General features: G+C 39.7%; 2 protein-coding genes across 3 annotated transcripts in view; both read right to left on the bottom strand.

Annotated features, from left to right (window-relative positions):
- Positions 1–1,686: 1,686 nt before the first annotated feature.
- LOC133752666 (uncharacterized) overlaps positions 1,687–23,214 on the bottom strand; it is a 381,981-nt gene continuing 360,453 nt past the window's right edge. Inside the window, exons 21-25 of the mRNA XM_062183055.1 lie at positions 9,877–9,941; positions 8,431–8,531; positions 4,156–5,113; positions 2,018–2,236; positions 1,687–1,933 (exon numbers count right to left, since the gene is read on the bottom strand). Of these exons, the coding sequence (XP_062039039.1) occupies positions 1,770–1,933; positions 2,018–2,236; positions 4,156–5,113; positions 8,431–8,531; positions 9,877–9,941 (1,507 nt within the window). The 3' untranslated portion in view covers positions 1,687–1,769. The remainder of the gene's footprint in view (positions 1,934–2,017; positions 2,237–4,155; positions 5,114–8,430; positions 8,532–9,876; positions 9,942–23,214) is intronic.
- On the bottom strand, positions 18,056–21,454 carry LOC133753182 (ubiquitin-conjugating enzyme E2 D2-like). 2 transcript variants are annotated; one of them, XM_062183598.1, is made up of 2 exons: positions 21,436–21,454; positions 18,056–18,506 (listed from the first exon to the last, which is right to left on the bottom strand). In XM_062183598.1, the coding sequence occupies exons 1-2, from the start codon at positions 21,452–21,454 to the stop codon at positions 18,076–18,078; spliced, it is 450 nt and encodes a 149-aa protein (XP_062039582.1). In that variant the 3' UTR covers positions 18,056–18,075. The 2 variants fall into 2 exon arrangements, with proteins under 2 accessions (XP_062039582.1, XP_062039581.1); XM_062183597.1 differs by lacking the exon at positions 21,436–21,454 and adding an exon at positions 18,717–18,794 and having other exon boundaries at positions 18,056–18,551.

Genomic DNA, 23,214 nt, shown 5'->3' with positions numbered 1-23,214 from the left:
AAATGTTAGTTCTTCATAAGTCATCTCTCAGTTTCCACCTTGTATTACTTTTTTGCACATACAAGGTGGTTCCCTTTGACGGTTAGAATACAATAGTTCTGTTTCACAAAGTCGGTATGACAAGAAAGCATGTAGTGTAGACTATCTGTTCAGCAAGGTGAACTGTCAGTTTGGTTTTCTCTGTCAGGCAGTAACTGAAATATGGCAGCCTGTATCCTTCAACAACTTCTGTGGTTTTGCCACTCTATGAAAAATTCAGGTAACTCAAGTCTGAAATGGTATCCCATCTTCTGGGATGGTAAGAAGTAGGAGAAAGAAATCTCACTACCTTTTCTTTTGAGGCCAAGGCCCTGGTTCAGTAAGCACACACTGAACCAAGGGAGAGAGTGAAGAGAGGGAGGCTAGCCAGCCTCATGACCTCTTTCCTCAAAGACCAAATGGATCCTGTGAGTGAGCAAGACTTTGCCCTCAGACCACAGATTACCACCCCTTGCACTATGTGGTAAGGCACATAATAAGGGGTTAGGTGGTATCCTGTAATTTAAATTGCCCTTAATTTTGTAAAAACAACAGCTACCATTATTCAGGAAATTTGAAAATTCAAATGTACAAATTGAATAGTGGCCCATATGCCCTAAAATTGTGGAAAAAATTTATGTTATGTATGAATATAAAGTAATGAGATTACTTTTCCTAATGTAGTTTAATGAGTTAATCTCATTACCTTCCAGTAATACCTTATCTATCTTAAGGAATCTGTTGAAAGAAATATTTGAAAACAAAGCTATAGATAACTGTATTTTTGTAATTTAAATAACATACTGACTATCTGGGCCAATGAAAAGTGGTCATTGTCTCTCTGAGATGGCATTTTATTAAGTAAGTTAGTAAAATATGTCAATGATTTTTCCCTTCTGTCCTATATTTTTATGACAAAATAATTTGGTAGTTGGGAAAATGAACAAAATTAATTTTTAAAATAAATGTATTATTTTAGCATGCAATATTTTAGGCATCCTGTGGTGCTGTTAGTGTTGTCTTATCCATACTATTTACATCACAACCACGTATACTATTTACAGTTCTACAGTTGTTTGTCTCCTTGTATTTTTAAGGCTTCCAGTAATTATTTACAATTTTGTCAGACATGTGTCACAAAAATAATGTAAATAGTTAAATATTCTTGTTAGTGAACTTTCTGCAAAGGTCTTGTCTGGATATTTCAGAGAAGCACTGTAATCAATAATCCTCTCCAAATCTCCTGAGTCTTTAAATTTCAGTCAATACATTTCTTGAGCATTAAGCTGGACTTATCCATACGACTGTTAATAACCATGAGATTACTTTTATTTGCTCATCAAAATATCCAAGAAGACCTTAGGTTATCAGAAGTGTGAAATGGCAATATCATGTGGAGCTTAGTTGCTATTTTGTTTCATGATAGATGGAGATACTGTATCTTATTACCAAGTAGAAATCTGAGCTTGAACAAGTAAGCATGTGACTCCTCTACAACTCATCCTCCCAAATGAAATCACACAAATAATTGATAATTATCGTTAAGGACAAGCTAATAAGTAAATTCCTATCTTGTTCCAAAAATTCTGTTTGAAGATAATCGTAATAAGTGTATGTATAAATTCATTTGTGCATTCTGAAATTAGGTGTCCTATTCGTAATTGTGTCAAATTCAATGCATTTCTATTTTGATGTTAAGTGTCATAGTATGTTCCATAACTATAAGGTCTACTTTATAAGGTGTCATTTTTTTATAATTGGTGTTCACCTATCTTTAAGAGTTCAGTGAGTGGAGAGAAAGCCATACGTCTGGATGTTCCAACATTGTTTCGGAAAGTTTCCATATTACCCATGGGAACTCCAGTACCACTCCCCCTAGGAACTCTACCATTGCCTCTAAGGACTTCAGGATTACCCATAGGAACTCCACCACTGCCCCTAGGAACTGCAGGATAATCCAAGGGAACCCCAACATTATCCACAGGAACTCCAACATTTCTCATGGGGACTCCAACATTAACCCTGGGGACACTGATATTATTCCTGGAAACTCTAACGTTGCCACTGTGAAGTCCAGCATTATTTCCACTAATTCCAGTTTTGCCCCACATTGCAGAAGAATTCTCAAAGCTTGGATTGATAGGAGGATGCTTGCCAGAACCTGACAAAATGGCCTTTTGCCAAGCTTCTTTAATGCTGTCTCTTTCCTTTGCATTTTCTAAAACAAAAAAGCAAAAGTTGTTTTTAACTGATAGAAGATTGATTTATGTATTGAAAAGAAACTGAATATGAATAAGGATGTCCAAATTTGATCCAATTACCTTAACAATTTAGAATCACATGGCAATATCACCACAGTATGCAACCTTGTGTTTAGCAAAATATCTTGAAAAACTGTTTTGGTTGTAAAAGATGGACAGAGAGAAAACAAAGTTCTGACTAGATGGTTCCACACAGTGACCAGGAATTTGCAGGTAGAGGAAAATAGAGAAGTAAGGGAAAGATGGGGTTTAGAGACTGAGGAACTTTGTCGTGAGAGGAGTGCTGTATGGGGAATGTTAGCCAATGAGAAATTACAGAAGTGTTTGGCCAGAGGGTTTTTTAGGAACAAACATATTTAGTATTCAATTCTTTTTTTCTTTTGAAATATGAAAAAACTTATGGAATCAAGATTCCAGTGGAAACATGAAACCATGAGAATGGAAGCACCCAGGAATTTGAAGAAATCTTAAGGATATTGGATGTGAGATTGGGATTGAGCTAATTGAATATTTCAAAGGATGATGTGATCTGAGCTGACTTTGGGTTGTACTTTAATGTCAACAACTGATAAATAACTTCTCAGAGCCCAAAATATGTGTAGGAAAAGAAACAAATTACACAATGGTCAAATTATGACTTCCAGACAAAGTTCAGATTAGATTTCAGATTCTTCTCTGAAATTATTTCAGTGGTTTGGTGGGGCTACTTCTCAGAAAGAGTTTCAGTTGATGACACTGTCTTCATGAAGGTATGGGGGCAGGCTTCTAACATAAATTAGAACCAAAAATTCCTAATACTATTTGAGTATCCATAGGGGTATTTTTGCAAATGTTTAAACAGCTTTAATGATTAAAAGCAAACATTTTACTTTATAGTTAACAGGAAATTTCCATTTAGGATTTTAATATATATTATAAATACTTTATGAAATATATTGTATTAATATAGACTTATATGATAGTTCATTTGTCAAGTAATACTTTGTAGTCACTAGGATGCTCACATATAGGAGAAAATGGAGCTGTCACTTATTTGTTTTTTAACCAACAGGGGATCCTGCACATTATTCCATTCATTTTTTTTTTTTGACAGGCAGAGTGGATAGTGAGAGAGAGAGAGAGAGACAGAGAGAAAGATCTTCCTTTTTGCCATTGGTTCACCCTCCAATGGCCGCTGCGGCCGGTGCACCGCGCTGATCCAAAGCCAGGAGCCAGGTGCTTCTCCTGGTCTCCCATGGGGTGCAGGGCCCAAGCACTTGGGCCATCCTCCACTGCCTTCCCGGGCCATAGCAGAGAGCTGGCCTGGAAGAGGGGCAACCGGGATAGAATCCGGTGCCCCAACCGGGACTAGAACCCGGTGTGCCGGCGCCACAAGGCGGAGGATTAGCCTGTTAAGCCACGGCGCCGGCCTATTCCATTCATTTTCTAATCTAAGTAACTGTTATTTAGTTATTAGGTGATGGATATGTTAGAGGATACATTTTTCTATTATATGGATTATATTCTGTGCAGAGTCAAAATTAGTCATCCTCTCAAGATTATCCATGTACCTGGAAGTCATTTTAAAAAGAGAAAATATAATTCAAACTTCTGAAGTCATGACAATCTTTATATTTTAAGGTTTAATTTCCCAATGATTATCAACTGGTGTTTGATTGAATTATCCAAATTTAAGGTTAGGCTATCATCTCCAAATACAAGGCTTAAAATTGCAGGGCAGTCATCAATTCTATTAGAAAAAGCTAATGTCTTATAGGATAGAAAGAATTAGATTTCCAGGTGGTGATTTGGAGATTAAATTTACTGAGGAAAGTTGTCTTCTCTGGAACATTATATGTAATTTACAAAAGTTGTATAGAAAGTTCAAAAATCTTACCTCCTATGAGCAGATTATGATCAGTTGGAAAACAGAAGCGTGTCTCCTCTGGATTTAATGTTAACTCAGGTGCATTTAGGTTTCGGCTCTTGACATCACTGTATCGTGGTAAACTGTGACTTCGCTGCCGCTGTGGCTTAGATTGCTGGGGTAACAATGGGAAAGGACCTTCCAAACCATGGGGATGATGTCCCTTGGGAGGGGTGATTGCTTGATTCTCCCCCTCTGGTTGTAGGTGATGATAGCCAATTTCTCTGTCCTTTTCTGTGGGAATAGTTTGGAGAATGTGGAGCCCTTCACTGTTCAGTGGTGCCTCTAAAAGCTCTGCCCAGGAACGCCGGAAGATGGATCTTTCTCTAAAAGGATACATGTTTCTTGCTACTTCTAGGTCATCACTTCCTGGGGACTCTGCATTTTCTGGAGATTCCAGCCACAGATTTCTTGGGGTTCCTGGGCGACTGTATTCTGAGGATGGTGAACATTTATTTATTAAAGCCTCCAGGTGTATAAACCCAGTGAATTTCAAAGTTGGAATTTCTGTATCATCTAGCTCCTCCTTTGCAGGCACACCAGCAACAAGTATTGCGGTGCCTTTCCCCCTTTCCTCTGGACTGGCAATTCCTGTAACGTCTAAGCGTTGAGATTCTAGGACCCCTGGAGATTTAATTGGCATTTTCTCTAGGCGAAGAAGCCCTGAAGTTTTTGGTCTTATAAGGGCAATGCTTTCTAACTCTTTTGTTAGTGGGGTGGTGGTAACCATCACCACCTGACTGATAATCCCCAGGTCCCTCTGATGGATACCTTCTCTATTGTGTTGACGGGAGGCCAAAGTTGATTTCTGTTGTTTTTGTCTTCTGGCCTCTTCCCGAATGTCCGCATCAATAGGACGAAAATAGATGAACTCATCAGAAATATTTTGAGCACGTCTGTATTGGAAGTTTGGATTCACAGAAACAATCTGAAAGAAAGTTCCCGTTCAAAGATAACACGTTACCTCAACAAGTATAATACTATAATCATCTATCCTTGAGTACACCTTCCAAGTGTAAACACACTGGTCCAGAGCTTTTTTTTTTTAATTTACTTTATTTTATTTTATTTTTGACAGGCAGAGTTAGACAGTGAGAGAGAGAGAGAGACAGAGAGACAGAGAGAAAGCTCTTCCTTTTTCTGTTGGTATACCCCCAAGGGGCTGCTACGGCCAGTGTGCTGCGCGGATCTGAAGCCAGGAGCCAGGTGCTTCCTCCTGGTCTCCCATGTGGGTGCAGGGCCCAAAGACCTAGGCCATCCTCCACTGCCTTCCCTGGCCATAGCAGAGAGCTGGATTGGAAGAGGAGCAACCAGGACATAATCCGGCGCTCCAACTGGGATTAGAACCCGGGGTGCCAGCACTGCAGGCGGAGAATTAGTCTAGTGAGCCACGGAGCCGGCCTGATCCAGAGCTTTTAACCCCAATCACCTCCTTTATGAGCTCTCATGCTCCAGGCCACTATCAGCCTGCCTGAGTTAGCCTGGGGTGAGGTACCAGACAACTAGAGACAGCCCTTAAACCCTAGGGCCCATTGAAGTTATTCAAACTAGTTAATCCTAAACCATTGTTTCATACAATGGACCTTGGAGCTTCCAGGTGTGCCTTTCCTCCACCAACCAGTGCATGATGCACTCCCTCCTATTGGGATTTGTGAGTAGTATAACAAATGATCTTCTCAATCACAGGTATCTCCTGATCTGCTGGCCTTACCTTATACTTGTATACTACTAATAATAAATAATAAAATGTATTAAAATACATACCACAATCACATTTAACTCACATACCATAACCCATTTAAACAGTGCGCTTCAGTGTTTCTTAATATATTCTCAGTTTGACAGCTATCACTACTGTCTAATTCCAGAAAATTGTTATCACTCAAGAAAAGAAATCCCAGGACACCAGCAAAAATGGCAGAGAAAGCAACCATGAAAATTTTCTTCTCCATAGAAGCAATGAGAAAACAGGTAGAGAATATAAGAAGTAACTTTTTCAGAATTCCAAAACTCAACTAAAGGCTTACAGCAATCTGGGATCATTTCCTTGAGAAAAATAGTTGAATATTGGAAAGAACAATGAGCTTTGCTGCATTTTAATTGGCTCTACTCCCATCACCACACTCTTCCCCCTACCACCCCCCCCCCCAACCCAATTCCATGGTAGACTTGAAAATCAGCAGCCTGCAATTATGGCGAAAACCAGGAACCTGGCAGCCATAGGAGGAGGCACAAGGGACTTGGGCTCCTTCAAAGAATCATGTCTGAAGAATTGTCATTAATTGACCTGTCTGGCAACCACTAATCTGCTTTCTGTCTCAATGGCTTTGCTTATTCTGGGCATCCTGTATATATAAAATCATATAAATTTGTGTCCTTTTCTTTCTGGCTTCTTTCACTTAACACAATGTTTTCAAGGTTCATCCATGTTATAGCATATATCAGCACTTCAAATTATGGTCAAATAATATTCCAATGTCACATTTTGTTTATCCACTCAATAATTTATAGATATGTGGATGTTTTTACTTTTTCACTGTTAGGAATAATGTCACTATGTACATTCATATTTAAGTCTTTGTATGGATAAGTTTTCATCTCTTTTGCTTCAGAGTGGAATTACTGGATCATGGTTTAACTGTTTATCTATTTGGAATTTTCAGATTATGTCTCAAAGTGGCAGCACTGTTTTACATTTCCTAGAAGTCTCTTAAACTTGTGTTTTTTTCCCAAATGTATTATAAAATATAACATTTTTATAGAAGAACTTATAAGCATTTTATGGGAACATTCTTTGGGAAAGTATGTTTCAATTAAAAAAAACATAACCCTCTTCCCATTGTCACCCCAAAAGAAATAAAAGTAGGGTACTGCCAAATGCATATTTATTCCTCCTAAAAATATCTTTCAGTAAAAGGCAAAAAAGTTGGAAGAGGTTTTGTAGGTCCTAAACTCATTTTTCATTTGATAACACAGCCTAGAATAACTATTTTTTTAAAAGATTTATTTATTTATTTTTATTTATTTGAAAATCAGTTACACAGAGAGAAGGGAGAGAGAGGGAGAGAGGTCTTCCATCTGAAGGTTCACTCCCCAATTGGCCACAACAGCCTGAGCTACACCCACTGAAGCCAGGAGCCAGGAGCCAGGAGCCAGGAGCTTCTTCCAGGTCTCCCACGTGGGTGCAGGGGCCCAAGGACTTGGGCCATCTTCCACTGCTTTCCCAGACCATAGCAGAGAGCTGGATCAGAAGTGGAGCAGCTGGGACTCGAACCGACACCCATATGGGATGCCGGCACTTCAGGCCAGGGCGTTAACCCACTATGCCACAGTGCGGGCCCTGAGAATAACTAAATATTAACCTGAAGTACTCAATGTGATGCTATTGCTTTATTCACTTTTTTCTTTTGTTCTGATTATACAAGGATCATATCATGAAAGTTAGAAGAAAAATATTTTTAGTGAGTGTTCTGGGTTTTTCTCAATTTTATTTTATGCCTTTGAAATGTGGATGGAATAAAAAAAAAAACTACCTGAAATAAGGTTATGTAAATAAGGTTATGAGATGATTTTACAAATTACTATCAAAGTATTATGTGAATTAATTTTTATCTCAAGATTACATTCCTTCAGTCCAATTTAGATTGATGCCATTGTTCCAATGTTCAAAGGAAGAAAAATATACATGTGTCAATGTCCACCTAATATATGTCTTTTTAATTTTTTTTATTTCTTTGCATTTTATTTGAAAAGCTGATAGATACAGAGAGAAGACAGAGAAACAGAGAGTGCCTTTCATTCACTGATTCACTCTACAAATGTCTATAGCAGGGATCCAAGTACTTGAGCCATCACCTGATGCTTCCCAGGGTGCACATTAGCAGAAATGTGGATCAGAAGTGTAGCTGGGTTTCAAACTAGTCACTGTGATATGAGATGGGGGCATCACAAGCAGTGTTAAGTGCTGTGCCAAACACTCATCCCAATTATACCAGTCTTGATCACATCAGTTAGTGCAGCAAAATGAATGGGAGACAAACTGTACTCCTTAATCTTTTGTTATTTTCCCTATTCTATTTCCTGGAAGTGGTATTTAGATTTCACACTAAGCATTTTTATTCAGAAGCTGCATTGTAGCATGAATACACTTTTTAAAAACTGCTGAATATGCTTGTAAACAATGGAAAATTTGAGTTTTTTTATTTGGCTGCCACTGACCAATATTGAAATGATGACAATACTTACAGTAGTTGCTTCATAGCAGTTGTTACACCAAATCACAGGAAACTCTCTTTTCAGGGCCAGAACACATTTTGCATAAATCATGGCACCAATACGCCGGTATTCTGTAAGAGAAAAAGAGAGCTTTGGTTTTGAATAATTTATCTGAGGTTAACTTGTAGGTTGGAAAACTCTGTGATAGCCTTAGATATATGCTAGGGTTTAAACAGAGGGAAGGTAATTTTTAAAGGAAACTTTTTAGCCCTTTTTTTCTACCTTTGAGTACATAACAGCCTAGCTAATAATGACAGTGCTGCTATTTTTCAACTACTTTGGAATTTTGGAGTATATGGATAGTCCTACTGCTACATCCAGGATTTCATTAAAAAACTCTATAAACAGAGATAGTTTTTGTTATCCAATAACTATCAATTTTAAGAGCACTAAAACTGAGCTCACCCATGCCAAGACTGTGTTTTTCCACTCTTCTTTGCCATGTATGTATGTGCTTCTGTGTGTTGAAGGAATAGTTCAGTAAATAATTATCTATGAGAAACAGTGATTTTTAAGTAATTTTGTTTCATTTATTTATTCATATTTAATAATGTGCTCCAACTCTACAACTAAGTTGTGGTGTGACTTTTAATCAGTAAATATTGGAATTTGTTAATTCACTTACTTTTTTATGAACATGCAAATTAGTAAAAATGTGTATGTAGTATTTCTGCCTGAGCCTTTTTTCTTTTGTCTTTTTTTCCTCTACTTTCCAGGTAAAATTACATGTAAAATTTAAAAATTATTGGCAGCAGTAATGAATACATGAGAATGTTTTCCATAATAAGAACTTTTGTTTCCTTGGCTCAAAATCACTTTATAAATGATTCTTCTACCAGTGGAAGTGATCCAGTGATATTTATTGTTTTTTTTTAAGGGTACTGAGGAATTCTAGGGATAATAAAAATTAGATTAACTTAATCCTGATTTTGGCCTTTCAGGCATTTATCAAGTAGACAGAATAAAATTATTATATGTAGAATTACAAAAGGGCATAAAAATCTATGTCCACTATATTTAGGATTTGCAGTGTTTGGTGAATAGGCCAGAAAATTGTGCCTTCACTTATATGGTGAGGAAGTCAAGAAGCACTAGGTATAGCACCTGTAAAACACATGTTTCCTAATTTAACAAACTAACTAGCTCTCCAAAAGATTATATAAAACATGGTGAGTTTCGATATCTGTTTCAGCCCAATTTTAGAGCTACACTATTTTGGTGCAATTCAGTATTTATTGAAGATATGTTTGAAAAAGTAATTCTCTTCTTTTAATTAAATGCATTACAATAAATCTTTGGGCAACCTTTACATGATGTCACATATGGAACGATTTGTTATTAATGAGCTTATATTTAAGTTATGTTTGTTTATTTTTTTAAAAACTGCACAGCTCTTTGGAACTTTCAAGTGTTTACCTGCATTAGCAGCTGCATCTCCAAAGGAGGAACCATATGCTAACTGTAACATTTGTCCAACCCAACTGAAAAAAAACATCAAGGAGAAAAGGGGCAACCATTAATATCAGATAATAATTAGTAATGTGCAAGGCACTTTGTCATTTAATAAATCAATCGGAAGAGGTAAGAACTATTATCATAGTTCCCTTTTAACATCACCTGTTAATACAGAGGTTCAAAGAAATTAAATAATATGCCTGAGTTCATGCATTTAGCAAGTGGTATTCTTATTAACCTAGGCAGTCTAGCCCCAGAGCCATAATCTTTACCACTATAGCATATGAATATCATTACAGATATCTTTACCACAGCAACATAATATATCATTAGAGATATCTTAAAATACAGAATGATAAAGGCTGGACAGCAAATGCCCAAGAGTTTCATAAGACAATAATTTTCTTTAGAGAGAAGATTTTAATTACTAATACAGTAATATACAGACCAGAATTGAAACAGATGAAGACTGTATTTGAAGCTGGTATAAATTATAGGAGAAAGTTCTCTAATTATGAGATTAAAGAAGGCTCCGTCATTGATGGTTGGATGTCTTCTATGCTTTCCATATCACCAACATTATAGAGCTCAATACTAGTATCCATCAATCATCCTTGTTTATGGTTCGACTTTCAATGTGAATAAGAACTGCCCTGAGAGTATCTATCAAGACAAAACTCAGTCATGCTTATTTACTCTTATTACACAGAAATCATGATATTGAAAACTGTGCCAAGCAGTAAGCTGAAAGTACTCAATTTTACATTGCATGCTTTCATTCAGAGAGCACCTGCTAGCAATTTTTACAAGGCAAAAGCTGTCTTTGATGCTTGAGATAGAATCTTTTCCCCAGATCATCTTGGTTAAAATGCTTTGGAAAATACTGACAACAGAACAAGACTGTATCTCCTTCCCCTGATCCAAATACAAATTTTAACATTTCGCATTTATGTCACTGACATTTAGTAAGTGGTAGATGAAGACTAACGGAGCAAAATGGAAGTGACAAGTTTGAATAAAAAAGATCATTAAGGGGCTGGCACTGTCATAGTAAGTTAAGCCTCCTCCTGTGGTGCCAGCATCCACTATGGGCGTCAGTTCGTGTCCGGGCTGCTCCTCTTCCTATCCAACTCTTTGCTAATGGCCTGGGAAAACAGTGGAGGGTGGCCCAAGTGCTTGGGCTCCTGCACCCATGTGGAAGACTCGGAGGAACCTCCTGGCTCCCAGCTTCAGATAGGTCCAGCTCCACCTGTTGCATCCATCTGGGGAGTGAACCAGCGTATGGAATACCTCTCTGTCCCTCCTTTCTCTGTCTGTAACTCTGCCTCTCAGATCAATAAATACATCTTTTTTTTTTTTTTTTTGACAGGCAGAGTGAACAGTGAAAGAGAGAGAGACAGAGAGAAAGGTCTTCCTTTTCCGTTGGTTCACCCTCCAATGGCCGCCGCGGCCGGCACACTGCAGCCAGCGCACCGCTCCGATCCCAAGGCAGGAGTCAGGTGCTTCTCCTGGTCTCCCATGGGGTGCAGGACCCAAGCACTTGGGCCATCCTCCACTGCCCTCCCGGGCCATAGGAGAAAGCTGGCCTGGAAGAGGGGCAGCTGGGACAGAATCCGGTGCCCCGACCGGGACTAGAACCCGGTGTGCCGGCGCCACAGGTGGAGGATTAGCCTATTGAGGCGAGGCGCCGGCCAATAAATATATCTTTTTAAAACATCATTAAGTGCTCTAAGCAGAAATGCTATCACCATCTTGATATGGCCATTTTGACTATCACAAAATATCCTGTTGAGATTTCAATGTCAGCCCAAAAATAGTTATTATTTTGTGGGTTTAATTTTCATTTTGAAACTGTGATCTTTGAAGCAAATAATAGAGACAATATAATTAGTAACCATGTATTAGACTATAATAGAAAAGGTTGTAGTAGTGTGAGAACAATTTATTCTAAAAATTCTTGCTATCCTTACTGATGACCTACATATATAATCTTTTTTTAAACTTTAATTTAATAAATATAAATTTCCAAAGTACAACTTTTGGATTATAGCAGCTTCCCCTCCCTCCCCCCCATAACCTCCCTCCCACCCGCACCATCCCATCTCCTACTCCCTCTCCCATCCCATTCTTCATCAATCTTTATAATACATGTTTCTATTAGCTTCTTATTTCTCGTTTAGAGTTCCTTATAAGGGAGCCCTCATTGTGGCATAGGAGGTGAAGCACTGCCTGCATTGCCAGCATCCCATATGGGCCAGTTTATATCCGGCTGCTCTACTTCTGATCCAGCTTTCTGCTATGGCCTGGGAAAAGCAGGGGAAGATGGCCGAAGTGCTTGGGCCTCTACCACCCACATGGGAAATCCAGAGGAAGCTCCTGGCTCCTGGCTTCATCCTGGTCCAGTGCTAGCCATTTGGGCTATTTGGGGAGTGAACCAGCAGATGGAAGATCTCTCTCTCTCTCTGTGTGTGTCTCTCTGTGTGTCTCTCCCTCTCTCTCTCTCTGTAACTCTGACTTTCAGAGTAAATAAATAAATCTTAAAAAAAAAATTCCTTATGTGGTAATGTTTTAACCTCTACAAATATGAAACATATCCTTAACATGTCCTTTAGTGACATGAACAAAAATTTTATTCATTTTTGTAGTCACTTCATAATGTAAATATTTTATAAAAATCTCTTGATAGCCTAAAAACTGAAAAAAGTTTAAAAAGTATTTGGCTGAAACTATGCTATATATATTTTAAAAACCCTGTCAGTCAAAACTATATTTTACAATACATGTTCCTATTAGCTTCTCTGTTCTTAACAGAATTCTCTCCCTCTTTCAATTTCAGGTGTTCACACTGTTGGTTAATGTACTGGATTGTGTAGATAAAGAATATTTCCTTTCTAATAGATTTTATTTTTATTTATTTTAAAAGGCAGAGTTAGACAGGAGGAGTGACATCATTGCAAAACATTATATTAGACAGCCTTGCCTTAATATAGGATAAAAAAGAAATTTACAGCATAGTATCTTTGAGAAAGAAGTCAAAGCTTTTCATATATTTATTGGTTGTTTTAATACATAATTTTAAAAATACTAAGTGATTGAATTTTCCATATCTTTACAAAATTATAATCCTTCAATCTCCCCTAAAAGAATATTTTATAGATTAGATACTAAAATTAACTTCTACATTTCCAAAAGAAAATTAATGAAAAAAATTTTAGCAAAAGATTTTTTAAATTTAAGTGAAAAATTAAAGTAATTCACAAATTAGTGCACTTAATTAGAAATTAAACATTTTTTTCCTCTTGTGCTCTAAGTAGAGAAAATGCTAACATTGTTAGCATTCAAATAGCTTTAAATCTGTAAGAAAGCAGTAAGAAATTAAGCACCTATTTTCCCTGCTGCAGTTATTGGTGTTCTCTTTTTCTTGAAATATTAAAAAATGAATTAAACTTTTTAAAAATTAAAGCTTTAAAAATGATCATTAGCTTACTACAATTATATAATTAATTAAATTATGAAATATTTAAAATGTGAAGATGGTAGTAATCTGTTTATTACAATAATTAATCACCTATGAATGTACAAATTTCAATGGAGGAAACAGACCTTTTCACAAGTATTTTCACAAAATTAATTTTTACCTTTACAACCAAATAGCCCTATGCAATTAAAATTGTTAAGAGTCTCTTTCTCCTTGATACTTCTATACATCTCGTGACAGCATTTATCCTGAACTATCATTTCCAGGATTTTTTAAGATTTAACATAAGGTAAGTTTTTCTACAGATTGTGTTTACTGAACTTAATAATCTGAATTTCTGGCCAGCGCCGTGGCTTAACAGGCTAATCCTCCGCCTTGCGGCGCCGGCACACCAGGTTCTAGTCCCGGTCGGGGTGCCAGATTCTATCCCGGTTGCCCCTCTTCCAGGCCAGCTCTCTGCTATGGCCCGGGAAGGTAGTAGAGGATGGCCCAAGTCCTTGGGCCCTGCACCCGGATGGGAGACCAGGAGAAGCACCTGGCTCCTGGCTTCGGATCAGTGCGGTGCGCCGGCCGCAGCGGCCATTGGAGGGTGAACCAATGGCAAAAAGGAAGACCTTTCTCTCTGTCTCTCTCTCTCACTATCCACTCTGCCTGTCAAAAAAAAAATAATAATAATCTGAATTTCCTTCTACGACTGTTAACACAAAAACTAAAAATGAATCAGTTTGCTTAAATGGCTAAAAGGGGATTTATTTATTTATTTATTTATTTTTTGTTTTTTTTTTCTTTTATTCTGTATCATCACAGCCATTTAAATAAAATGTTTATTTGTAAAAACTGTGTGTTTAATAAAATAGCTACTTATAAATCTATTTGAACTTTTATATGCCTCTTTTATTTATTTATTTATTTATTTATTTTTTATTAAACTTTTATTTAATGAATATAAATTTCCAAAGTATAGCTTATGGGTTACAATGGCTTCCCCCCTCCCATAACTTCCCTCCTGCCCGCAACCCTCCCCTTTCCCGCTCCCTTTCCCCTTCCATTCATGTAAAGATTCATTTTCAATTCTCTTTGTATACAGAAGATCAGTTTAGTATATATTAGGTAAAGATTTCAACATTTTGCCCATATAGCAACATCAAGTGAAAAAACTACCATTGGATTACTAATTATAGCATTAAATAGCAATGTACAGCACATTAAAGACAGAGATCCTACATAATTTTTTTTCAAATTAATTAATTTTCTATGCCATTTCCATTTTAACACCAGGTTGTTTTTTTTTTTTTTCATTTCCAATTCTCTTTATATACAGAAGATCACTTCAGTATATAATTAGCAAAGACCTCATCAGTCTGTGCCCACACAGAAACGCAAAGTATAAAAATACTGTTTCAGTACCAGTCATAGCATCACTTGGCTTTAGACGACACATTAGGGACAGATCCCACATGGGGCGTAAGTACACAGTGACTCCTGTTGCTGACTTAACAATTTGACACTCCTGTTCATGGCGTCAGTAATCTCCCTAGGCTCTAATACTAACTGATAGAATCAAAAAGGGAGAGAAAGATCCAACATGGGAAGTGGGATACACAGCAGACTCATAGGATGGCAGATGTCCTAAACAACACTCTGGCCTCAGAATCAGCCCTCAAGGCATTCAGATCTGGCTGAAGAGCCCATGAGAGTATAGCAGGCATGGAAAGCCAAGAAATCATGGGAAAAAAAAAAAGACCTAAATGAATGATCTCTGTGAGTGAGATCCCAGTGGAAAGAACGGGGCCATCAAAGAAGGAGGTACCCTTCTCCGAAGGGAGGAGAGAACCTCCACTTTGACTATGACCCTATCGGAATAAGATCAAAGTCAGCGAACTCTAAAGGCTTCCATAGCCCTGGCAACTCATGACTAGAGCCTAGGGAGATTATTTATTTTTGACAGGCAGAGTTAGACAGTGAGAGGGAGAGAGACAGAGAGAATGGTCTTTCCGTTGGTTCACCCCTCAAATGGCCGGTATGGCCAGTGCGCTGCAGCTGGCACTCTGCGCTGATCCGAAGCCAGGAGCCAGATGCTTCTTCCTGGTGTCCCATGCGGGTGCAGGGCCCAAGCACTTGGTCCATCCTCCACTGCACTCCCTGGCCACAGCAGAGAGCTGGACTGGAAGAGGAGCAACCGGGACAGAATCTGGCTCCCCAACTGGGACTAGAACCCGGGGTGCCACTGCCTCAGGCAGAGGATTAGCCAAGTGAGCCGTAGTGCGGGCCAAAAAAGGATTTATTAAACATTATGCTTTGGAGCTGTCGTCGTGGCGCAGCAGGTAAAGCCGCTGCCTGCAGTGCAGGCATCCCATATGGGCGCTGGGTCGAGACCCATACGGCTGCTCCATTTCCAATCCAGCTGTCTGCTATGACCTGGGAAAGCAGCAGAAGGTGGCCCAAGTCCTTGGGCCCCTGCACCTGTGTGGGAGACCCAGAAGAAGCTCCTGGATCCTGGCTTCGGATCAGCACAGCTCCAGCTGTTAGGGCCATCTGGGGAGTGAACCAGCGGATGGAAGACCTCTCTCTCTCTCTCTCTCTCCCTTTCCCTCTCCTCTGTGTGTGTAACTCTGACTTTCAAATAAATAAATAAATCTTTTAAAAAGCAAAAACTAAAAGCTCAGTACTAGTTATAGCATTACTTCACATTGGACAACACATTAAGGACAGTTCCCACATAGGATGTAAGTACACAGTGACTCCTGTTGCTGACTTAACAATTTGACACTCCTGTTCATGGCGTCAGTAATCTCCCTAGGCTCTAGTCCTGAGTTGCCGAGGCTATGGAAGCCTTTTTAGGGTTCGCCGACTTCGATCTTATTCCGACAGGGTCATAGTCAAAGTGGAAGTTCTCTCCTCCCTTCAGAGAAAGGTACTTCCTTCTTTGATGGCCCCGTTCTTTCCACTGGGATCTCACTCGCAGAGATCTTTCATTTAGGTCTTCTTTTTTTTTTCCAGAGTGTCTTGGCTTTCCATGCCCAGAATACTCTCATGGGCTCTTCAGCCAGATCCGACTGCCTTAAGGGCTGATTCTGAGGCCAGAGTGCTGTTTAGGACATCTGCCACTCTATGAGTCTGCTGTGTATCCCACTTCCCGTGTTGGATCGTTCTCTCCTTTTTAATTCTCTCAATCACTATTAGCAGACACTGGTCTTGTTTATGTGATCCCTTTGACTCTTAATCCTATCATTATGATCAATTGTGAACTGAAATTGATCACTTGGACTAGTGAGATGTCATTGGTACATGCCACCTTGATGGGATTGAATTGGAATGCCCTGGCACGTTTCTAACTCCTCCATTTGGGGCAAGTCAGATTGGCTAGCTCCTAATTTTTAATTTTTAAAAGAGCTTTATTGTGGTATGTTCCTATAGCACACAGTCTTGGAAGATAGAGGTCCCTCCAGGACAGAGGGTAGATTTGTGTTTCCTGACCAGGTTAATAAGAAGGGTTTGGGGGACCGGTGCTGTGGTGTATCGGGTAAAGCTGCCACCTGCGGTGCCAGCATCCCATATGGGCACTGGTTCTAGTCCTGGCTACTCCTCTTCCGATCCAGATCTCTGCTGTGGCCTGGGAAAGCAGTAGAAGATCGCCCAAGTCCTTGGGCCCCTGCACCCACATGGGAGATGGGGAAGAAGCTCCTGGCACCTGGCTTCGGATTGGCGCAGCTCCGGCGGTTGTGACCATCTGGGGAGTGAAACCAGCATATGGAAGACCTCTCTCTTTGGCTCTGCCTCTCTGGAACTGACTTTCAAGTAAACAAATACAATCTTTTTTTTTTTAAAGAAGGGTTTGGGCAGGCTTGCTAGAAGCCTTCCTTCAAGATTGGGGGATTCCTAGGTTTGGAGTTGAGTGGCCATGAAAGTCAGTGTGTGCCACACCTACCTGGTCTGCTTTCCATCTCCCACTTGGAACTTGGAGGGCAAGGGAAACTGATGACCATGAATCTGATGCTCCCCACTGCACCATGGATATTGAGAAAACAAGTGAAGTTAAAGCTAGTAGATGTGTCCTGAGAAGACACATCCAAGCCAAATGATGGGAGAGAAGAATGGGCAAAATGGTGGGAGTTGAAGGAGTAGGTAGTGTTGAAAGCTGGAAACAAAATCCATTTTATTTTGCAGCAATTGCTAACCCATTTCATTTTTGGTCAGTTAAACCTAGACATCAACATAGAGTGTATCAGTTAATATTAATTTTGATCAAAAACAAAACAGCTGAGGCTACAGGTTCTTCAGTATAAAATTAATCCTTAACTAGCTTTATAATCTACAGCCAGCTTTTCCTGTTTTCGCTTCTAGATGACTCCACATTAAAATTTTTCCCACTGCTTTGTGCGACTGCTCTTTCTCATCATAAAGCCACCACCCCATGGTTCTTGCTGTTTCCCAATCCCCAATCAATGAAGAAATCTTTTAGTCAAAACTAGATTAAAATGGGTCTCTTTGTCTTAGACTCCACTCTGCCCCCAATCCCACATCCCCCTCACCCCCAACTTCCACCTCTACACTTAAAGTTGTAAGTGTGCTCAGAAGGATGGGGGAGACGTTGCCTCATAAAGTAATCAAAAGAAAACCAGTAAATTGAATGGCCAGTTCATCTATGTTTATTATTAAGGTGATGGACTTTTATTTTGAAATCACATGGCATATTTCTGAGTCCATTCTCGAGCTATTCGCTCATACTTGGTCCGGTCCTTTCGGTAGATCTTCGCAATTTCTGGGACCAAAGGATCATCCGGGTTGGGGTCGCACAGCATGGAGCAGATGGACAGCAACACTTTGGAAATGGTCAATGCTGGCGACCACTCGGACCTAAGGATGTCTAGACAGATACTTCCATTTCGGTTGATATTCGGATGGTAAATTCGGGTGGTGAATGCGACCTTGGGTGGTTTGAAAGGGTAATCGGACGGGAACTGGATGGTTAGGAAGAAGACGCCTCCCTGGTAGGGACTGTCATTGGGCCCCATGATGGTAGCCTGCCAGTGGAAGATGTCGTCTGCCACAGGACCCGCGGAGCACTGGGCCGGGGGGTCCCGCGTCAGATCGAGGAGCTCCTTCTGGATGCGTTTGAGCGCCATCCTTCGCAGCACCTAGGCTCGGGATCCCAGGTCTGGAAAAAGGCAGAAAGCCGCGATCTGAGGTGGGAGGAATCACGAGCCGCTGGGTATGCGATGTGGACTGAGGGCCCCCCGCCGAGGGTGTCTGGGGACGTCGGGGGAGGCTGACTGAGGGTAGGGAGGGTAAAGGACCCGGGGTGTCGGGGTTTCCACCGCACCTTTAGAGCTTCGGGACACCTGTGGCTCCCGTCGGTGGCGGCGACTGCCCCCGCCGCCGCTGTCTCCGAAGCCGCTGCGCTGTCGGGAGCCCGGAGGCTGGGCCGGGCTATACCGGAACCAGGTAGTGGAGGATACCGTAGCCTCGTGGCGCCGCGGCTTCTGTCCTAGCGAGGAGGTTCCTGCCGCTAGCCCTTCAGTCCATCACTGGGGCCAGGGGCCAACGGAGATGTGTTGTGAAGTCACAGAAGCCGCGCCGCAGGCGCAGCGCAGCGTCACCTAAGGGCGCGTCGCAGGGGGCGACGAGGGGGAGCAGGGGAGGGGGTGGGGCTGCGGGCTCCCCGTTGTGAGGGCACCGCCCTCACCCATAGTTATCTGAACGTAGGAGATCGCGTCAATGACCAACCCCTCCATCTCAGCACCCCTCACACAGTCACCTTCCCCAACGTTTTACCCTACTGGCTTTCACGTAATCTCTCCTCAGTCCCTCACTTCGCCTTTGGTGAACATTAGTAAACTTAATATCAGCGCAAGACTTTTAAAAGTAACTTTTGCTAACGTTTCGGTCAATTTATACTTTACAAAGATTAAAAACTTCAAAAAGTTTGGTTTAGGATAAAACCGCTTTAAGTTTTTAAGAACTTTTGACACGACAGAACAAAGTGAATGGGAGAGAGGAAGAGAAGTAAACCAGTAGCCCTTCTGGTACATCTATGCATGTTAGTTATGTTTCTTTATTAAAAAAAATGTGTTTGGAATCGATTCTTCCAATAATACATGTAACTGCAGAACAGAATGTCATTCTTGAGACTTTCCAAAATAGCTATGATTCACATTAAACTCTATTTGCCTGGAAAAGCCAAATAAGTACTATCCAAACAAAATGATGTTTGCTATATCAATTATTTTACATTAATTAATAAATTAGGTTTTTACATTTTAATAAGAAACTATATCATTCATGGTGAGTCTGTTTATGATACTAGGTATTCTTCAATTATGAAAGTTTCCTTGCTGCAAAACTAGTTAGCTAATATACTTATTTGACCAACTTAAAAAGGCAAGATGATTATTTGACAGTACTTTACAAGAGGGGGGAATGTAGTTAGTTGTCTGAATGGGTCTTCTAGTAAGATAAAAATGTCATAAAACTCATTGGAAGGAACTTTTCCAATTAGGTGATATCAAAGAAGCATATGGCATGTGTGCTTCTGAACAAATAAGCTATTCATGTGACTGTGGTGAATATCAAATTTAAAAATCTTTATTTGAGATAACTTTTTATTTATTTATTTATTTTTATCTTTTGACAGGCAGAATTTAGACAGTGAGAGAGAGAGAGAGACAGAGAGAAAGGTCTTCCTTCCGTTGGTTCACTCTCCAAATGGCCACTACGGCCGGTGCACTGCGCCGATCCGAAGCCAGGAGCCAGGTGCTTCCTCCTGGTCTGCCATGTGGATGCAGGCAGCCAAGCACTTGGGCCATCCTCCTCTGGCTTCCTGGGCCACAGCAGAGAGCTGGCCTGGAAGAGGAGCAACCAGGATAGAATCCAGCGCCCTGACCGGGACTAGAACCCCGGGGTGCTGGCGCCACAGGCAGAGGATTAGCCAAGTGAGCCGCAGCACCGGCCTTGAGATAACATTTTGTAAGAAGGTTTAAAAAGAAAACAAGGGCCAATTATTTATGGAGGAAGTATACATAACATTGCAAAAATTTAAGATAAACTTCCAAATTTATTTTTTCCCATGAAGATGACATTTGAAAATTATTTTTCAAGATCAGATACCATTAACTTCAACCTTTTTATGGTTTGGACATCAAGACCATGTAATCTTGCATAAGTTCTCTATAGGAAAAAAGTATGGTCATGATCCCCACATCCTATCTGTGATCAAATCGTGAGACTATGCCTTTTTCATCTATATGCACTTCATCCCCAGTTGTGACTATTATCATTTAGGATGTAAATGTTTGTCAATAGACTTCAATAATATATTTTTAATGAGTGTCTGTGCTGCCAGTCTTGCTGTTTTCAAATCCATATTCAGCATTGCCATGTAGAATGACCTCTCCAAAGCATAAATCAATTCCTATCATAAGCTGTACTTGAAAGTTAGGCCGGCGCCGTGGCTTAACAGGCTAATCCTCCACCTTGCGGCGCCGGCACACCGGGTTCTAGTCTCGGTTGGGGCGCCGGATTCTATCCCGGTTGCCCCTCTTCCAGGCCAGCTCTCTGCTATGGCCCGGGAAGGCAGTGAGGATGGCCCAAGTGCTTGGGCCCTGCTCCCGCATGGGAGACCAGGAGAAGCACCTGGCTCCTGGCTTCGGATCAGTGCGGTGCGCCGGCCGCAGCGGCCATTGGAGGGTGAACCAACGGCAAAAAGGAAGACCTTTCTCTCTGTCTCTCTCTCTCACTATCCACTCTGCCTGTCAAAAAAAAAAAAAAAAAAAAGAAAGTTTTCAGTAACTCTCCATTACCTGCAGGGTGAGTTCTAAGTTTCAAGGCTGTCCTATTAAGTTGTCCGCACAGAGATTTAAAATTCACTCTATTCTGCTATACAGAATCTTCTGTGTGCCTCCGATATAGCATGTATTATATACTGCATTGTTATTATCTATTTAAAACTTCATCCTCGTAGCCAGTCTGATAGCTCTTTTATGAGACGATTGGCCTTCATCATTGTTGTTCTCTTACTGTCTAGTGCATACTGGGTATTCAATATTTTTTGGATGACTGCATGCATTCAATAAAGAATACATGACATAATTTATACACAGATATATAAAAAGGTTATAGTTCTCACTTTCTCCATCTATCCTAAAATTTAGGTCAGAAACAATACAGGATACAAGATATTATATCAAAATAAAACCAGAAAACAGTATTGTGGGAATACACTGTTATTCTTCATTTGACAAGGCCTAGATGACAGTTCAATGCCACTTTAACTTTTATCTGACATAATGTAACAATTCTCATACAGTTTAGTAATAAGGACATATTACTTTCTTCAGATACAGTCACTATTACACTTTCATTATAGATAATGAACTGTCAAATTTTAGGAATAAAAATGATACAAGCATCCTTTCAATGTGATATACCATTGCAACACATATTTAATTTCACAAAAAGCCTTACTTTGTTGAGCAGGGCAAATCCTGTCAATGCAAACCTGGCTCTCTTCTATCTCTTTCACTGTTCATATCAATTAAAGGTCATTCATAACTTTAGAATTCAGGTTATAAATATGTGGGATGAAGTAGATTAGTATCTATCAACTGTTCTTCATTTTCCATCACTCTGTCTAGCTGAAGTGTTCCATTCACTTAGCCAAGGAAAAAAAATCACAGCTTAGCACTGATTCTTTAATTTTTCATTGCTGATGTTGTCTCTCTCTCCTTGATGGAAGTTGACACAATTATGAAGTTTTCTTCTGCTTGTGTCACAAAAGTCATAAAAAATCACTATAAGTTTAATGATGTGATTGTATCTAAAGCAGTGTTTCTAAAACTTGAGCTTGCATCAGTATCATCTGGAGGGCTTGTTAAAGTACAGATTGCTGCACCCCTGCCCCAGATTATATGACTTAGTAAGTCTAGGCTGGGGCCCCCAAATTTGTGTTTGTAGTAAGTTCCAGGTGATGCTGATGTTGCTGTTCTAACGACCATGCTGTGAGAATCATTGGTTTAAACTAAATTAATACAACTGGCAGCAAAGATCAGAATTCTTGCTTTTCAAGAGAGAATCTGGGATTTAAGGATAATTTATTTTATACTGACTTTAAATCTTGAAACTTTGCAAAAATCACTTATTACAGGTAAATTTCATGTAGATTTGAACAGGGTTTCTACATAGACACTCAAATCATCTTCAGATAAAGACCATTTTGCTTCTCCCTTTCCAATCTGGATCACTTTTAATTCCCTTGCCTGATTACACAGGATAAAACCCCAAGTTGAGTATTGAATGTAAGTGATGAGAATGAACATCCACACTGCTTTCTTGATCTTATGGTGAAATAATTCAGTATTTTAAGATTGAGTATGATATGATATTAGATGTCCACTGGTGCCATTTATCAAATTAAGGCAGCTCTTTTTATTCCTAGTTTGCTGTGAGTCATTATCATAAATATATTTTGTCATATTTTCTTGCTTCTATTGTGATGTCCATATTTGTTCATTTTAAATTTTCTAATATGGTGCACAAATATTTATAAGCATCATATCATCTTGGTGAATTGGCCCATTCATCCTTGTGTAATGTCCTTCCTGTCTTGGCCAAAGTTTTTTTTTAATATAAGTGTGACCATCTCTGTTCTTTTTTAGTTATCATTTACACAGGATACTTGTTTTGTTTCTGTTTATGTATGTCCTTATAGCTATGGTGAGTTTCTTATAGACAGAATATAATTAGATGTTTTTAAAAATCCATTCAACCAACCTGTCCTTTAATTGTGGAATTTAATTCATTTGCATTTAAAGTAATTACTTATA

Source organism: Lepus europaeus, chromosome X (assembly GCF_033115175.1).
Source record: "Lepus europaeus isolate LE1 chromosome X, mLepTim1.pri, whole genome shotgun sequence".
Lineage (NCBI taxonomy): Eukaryota > Metazoa > Chordata > Mammalia > Lagomorpha > Leporidae > Lepus > Lepus europaeus.
This window is presented reverse-complemented; position numbering and strand designations above follow the sequence as displayed.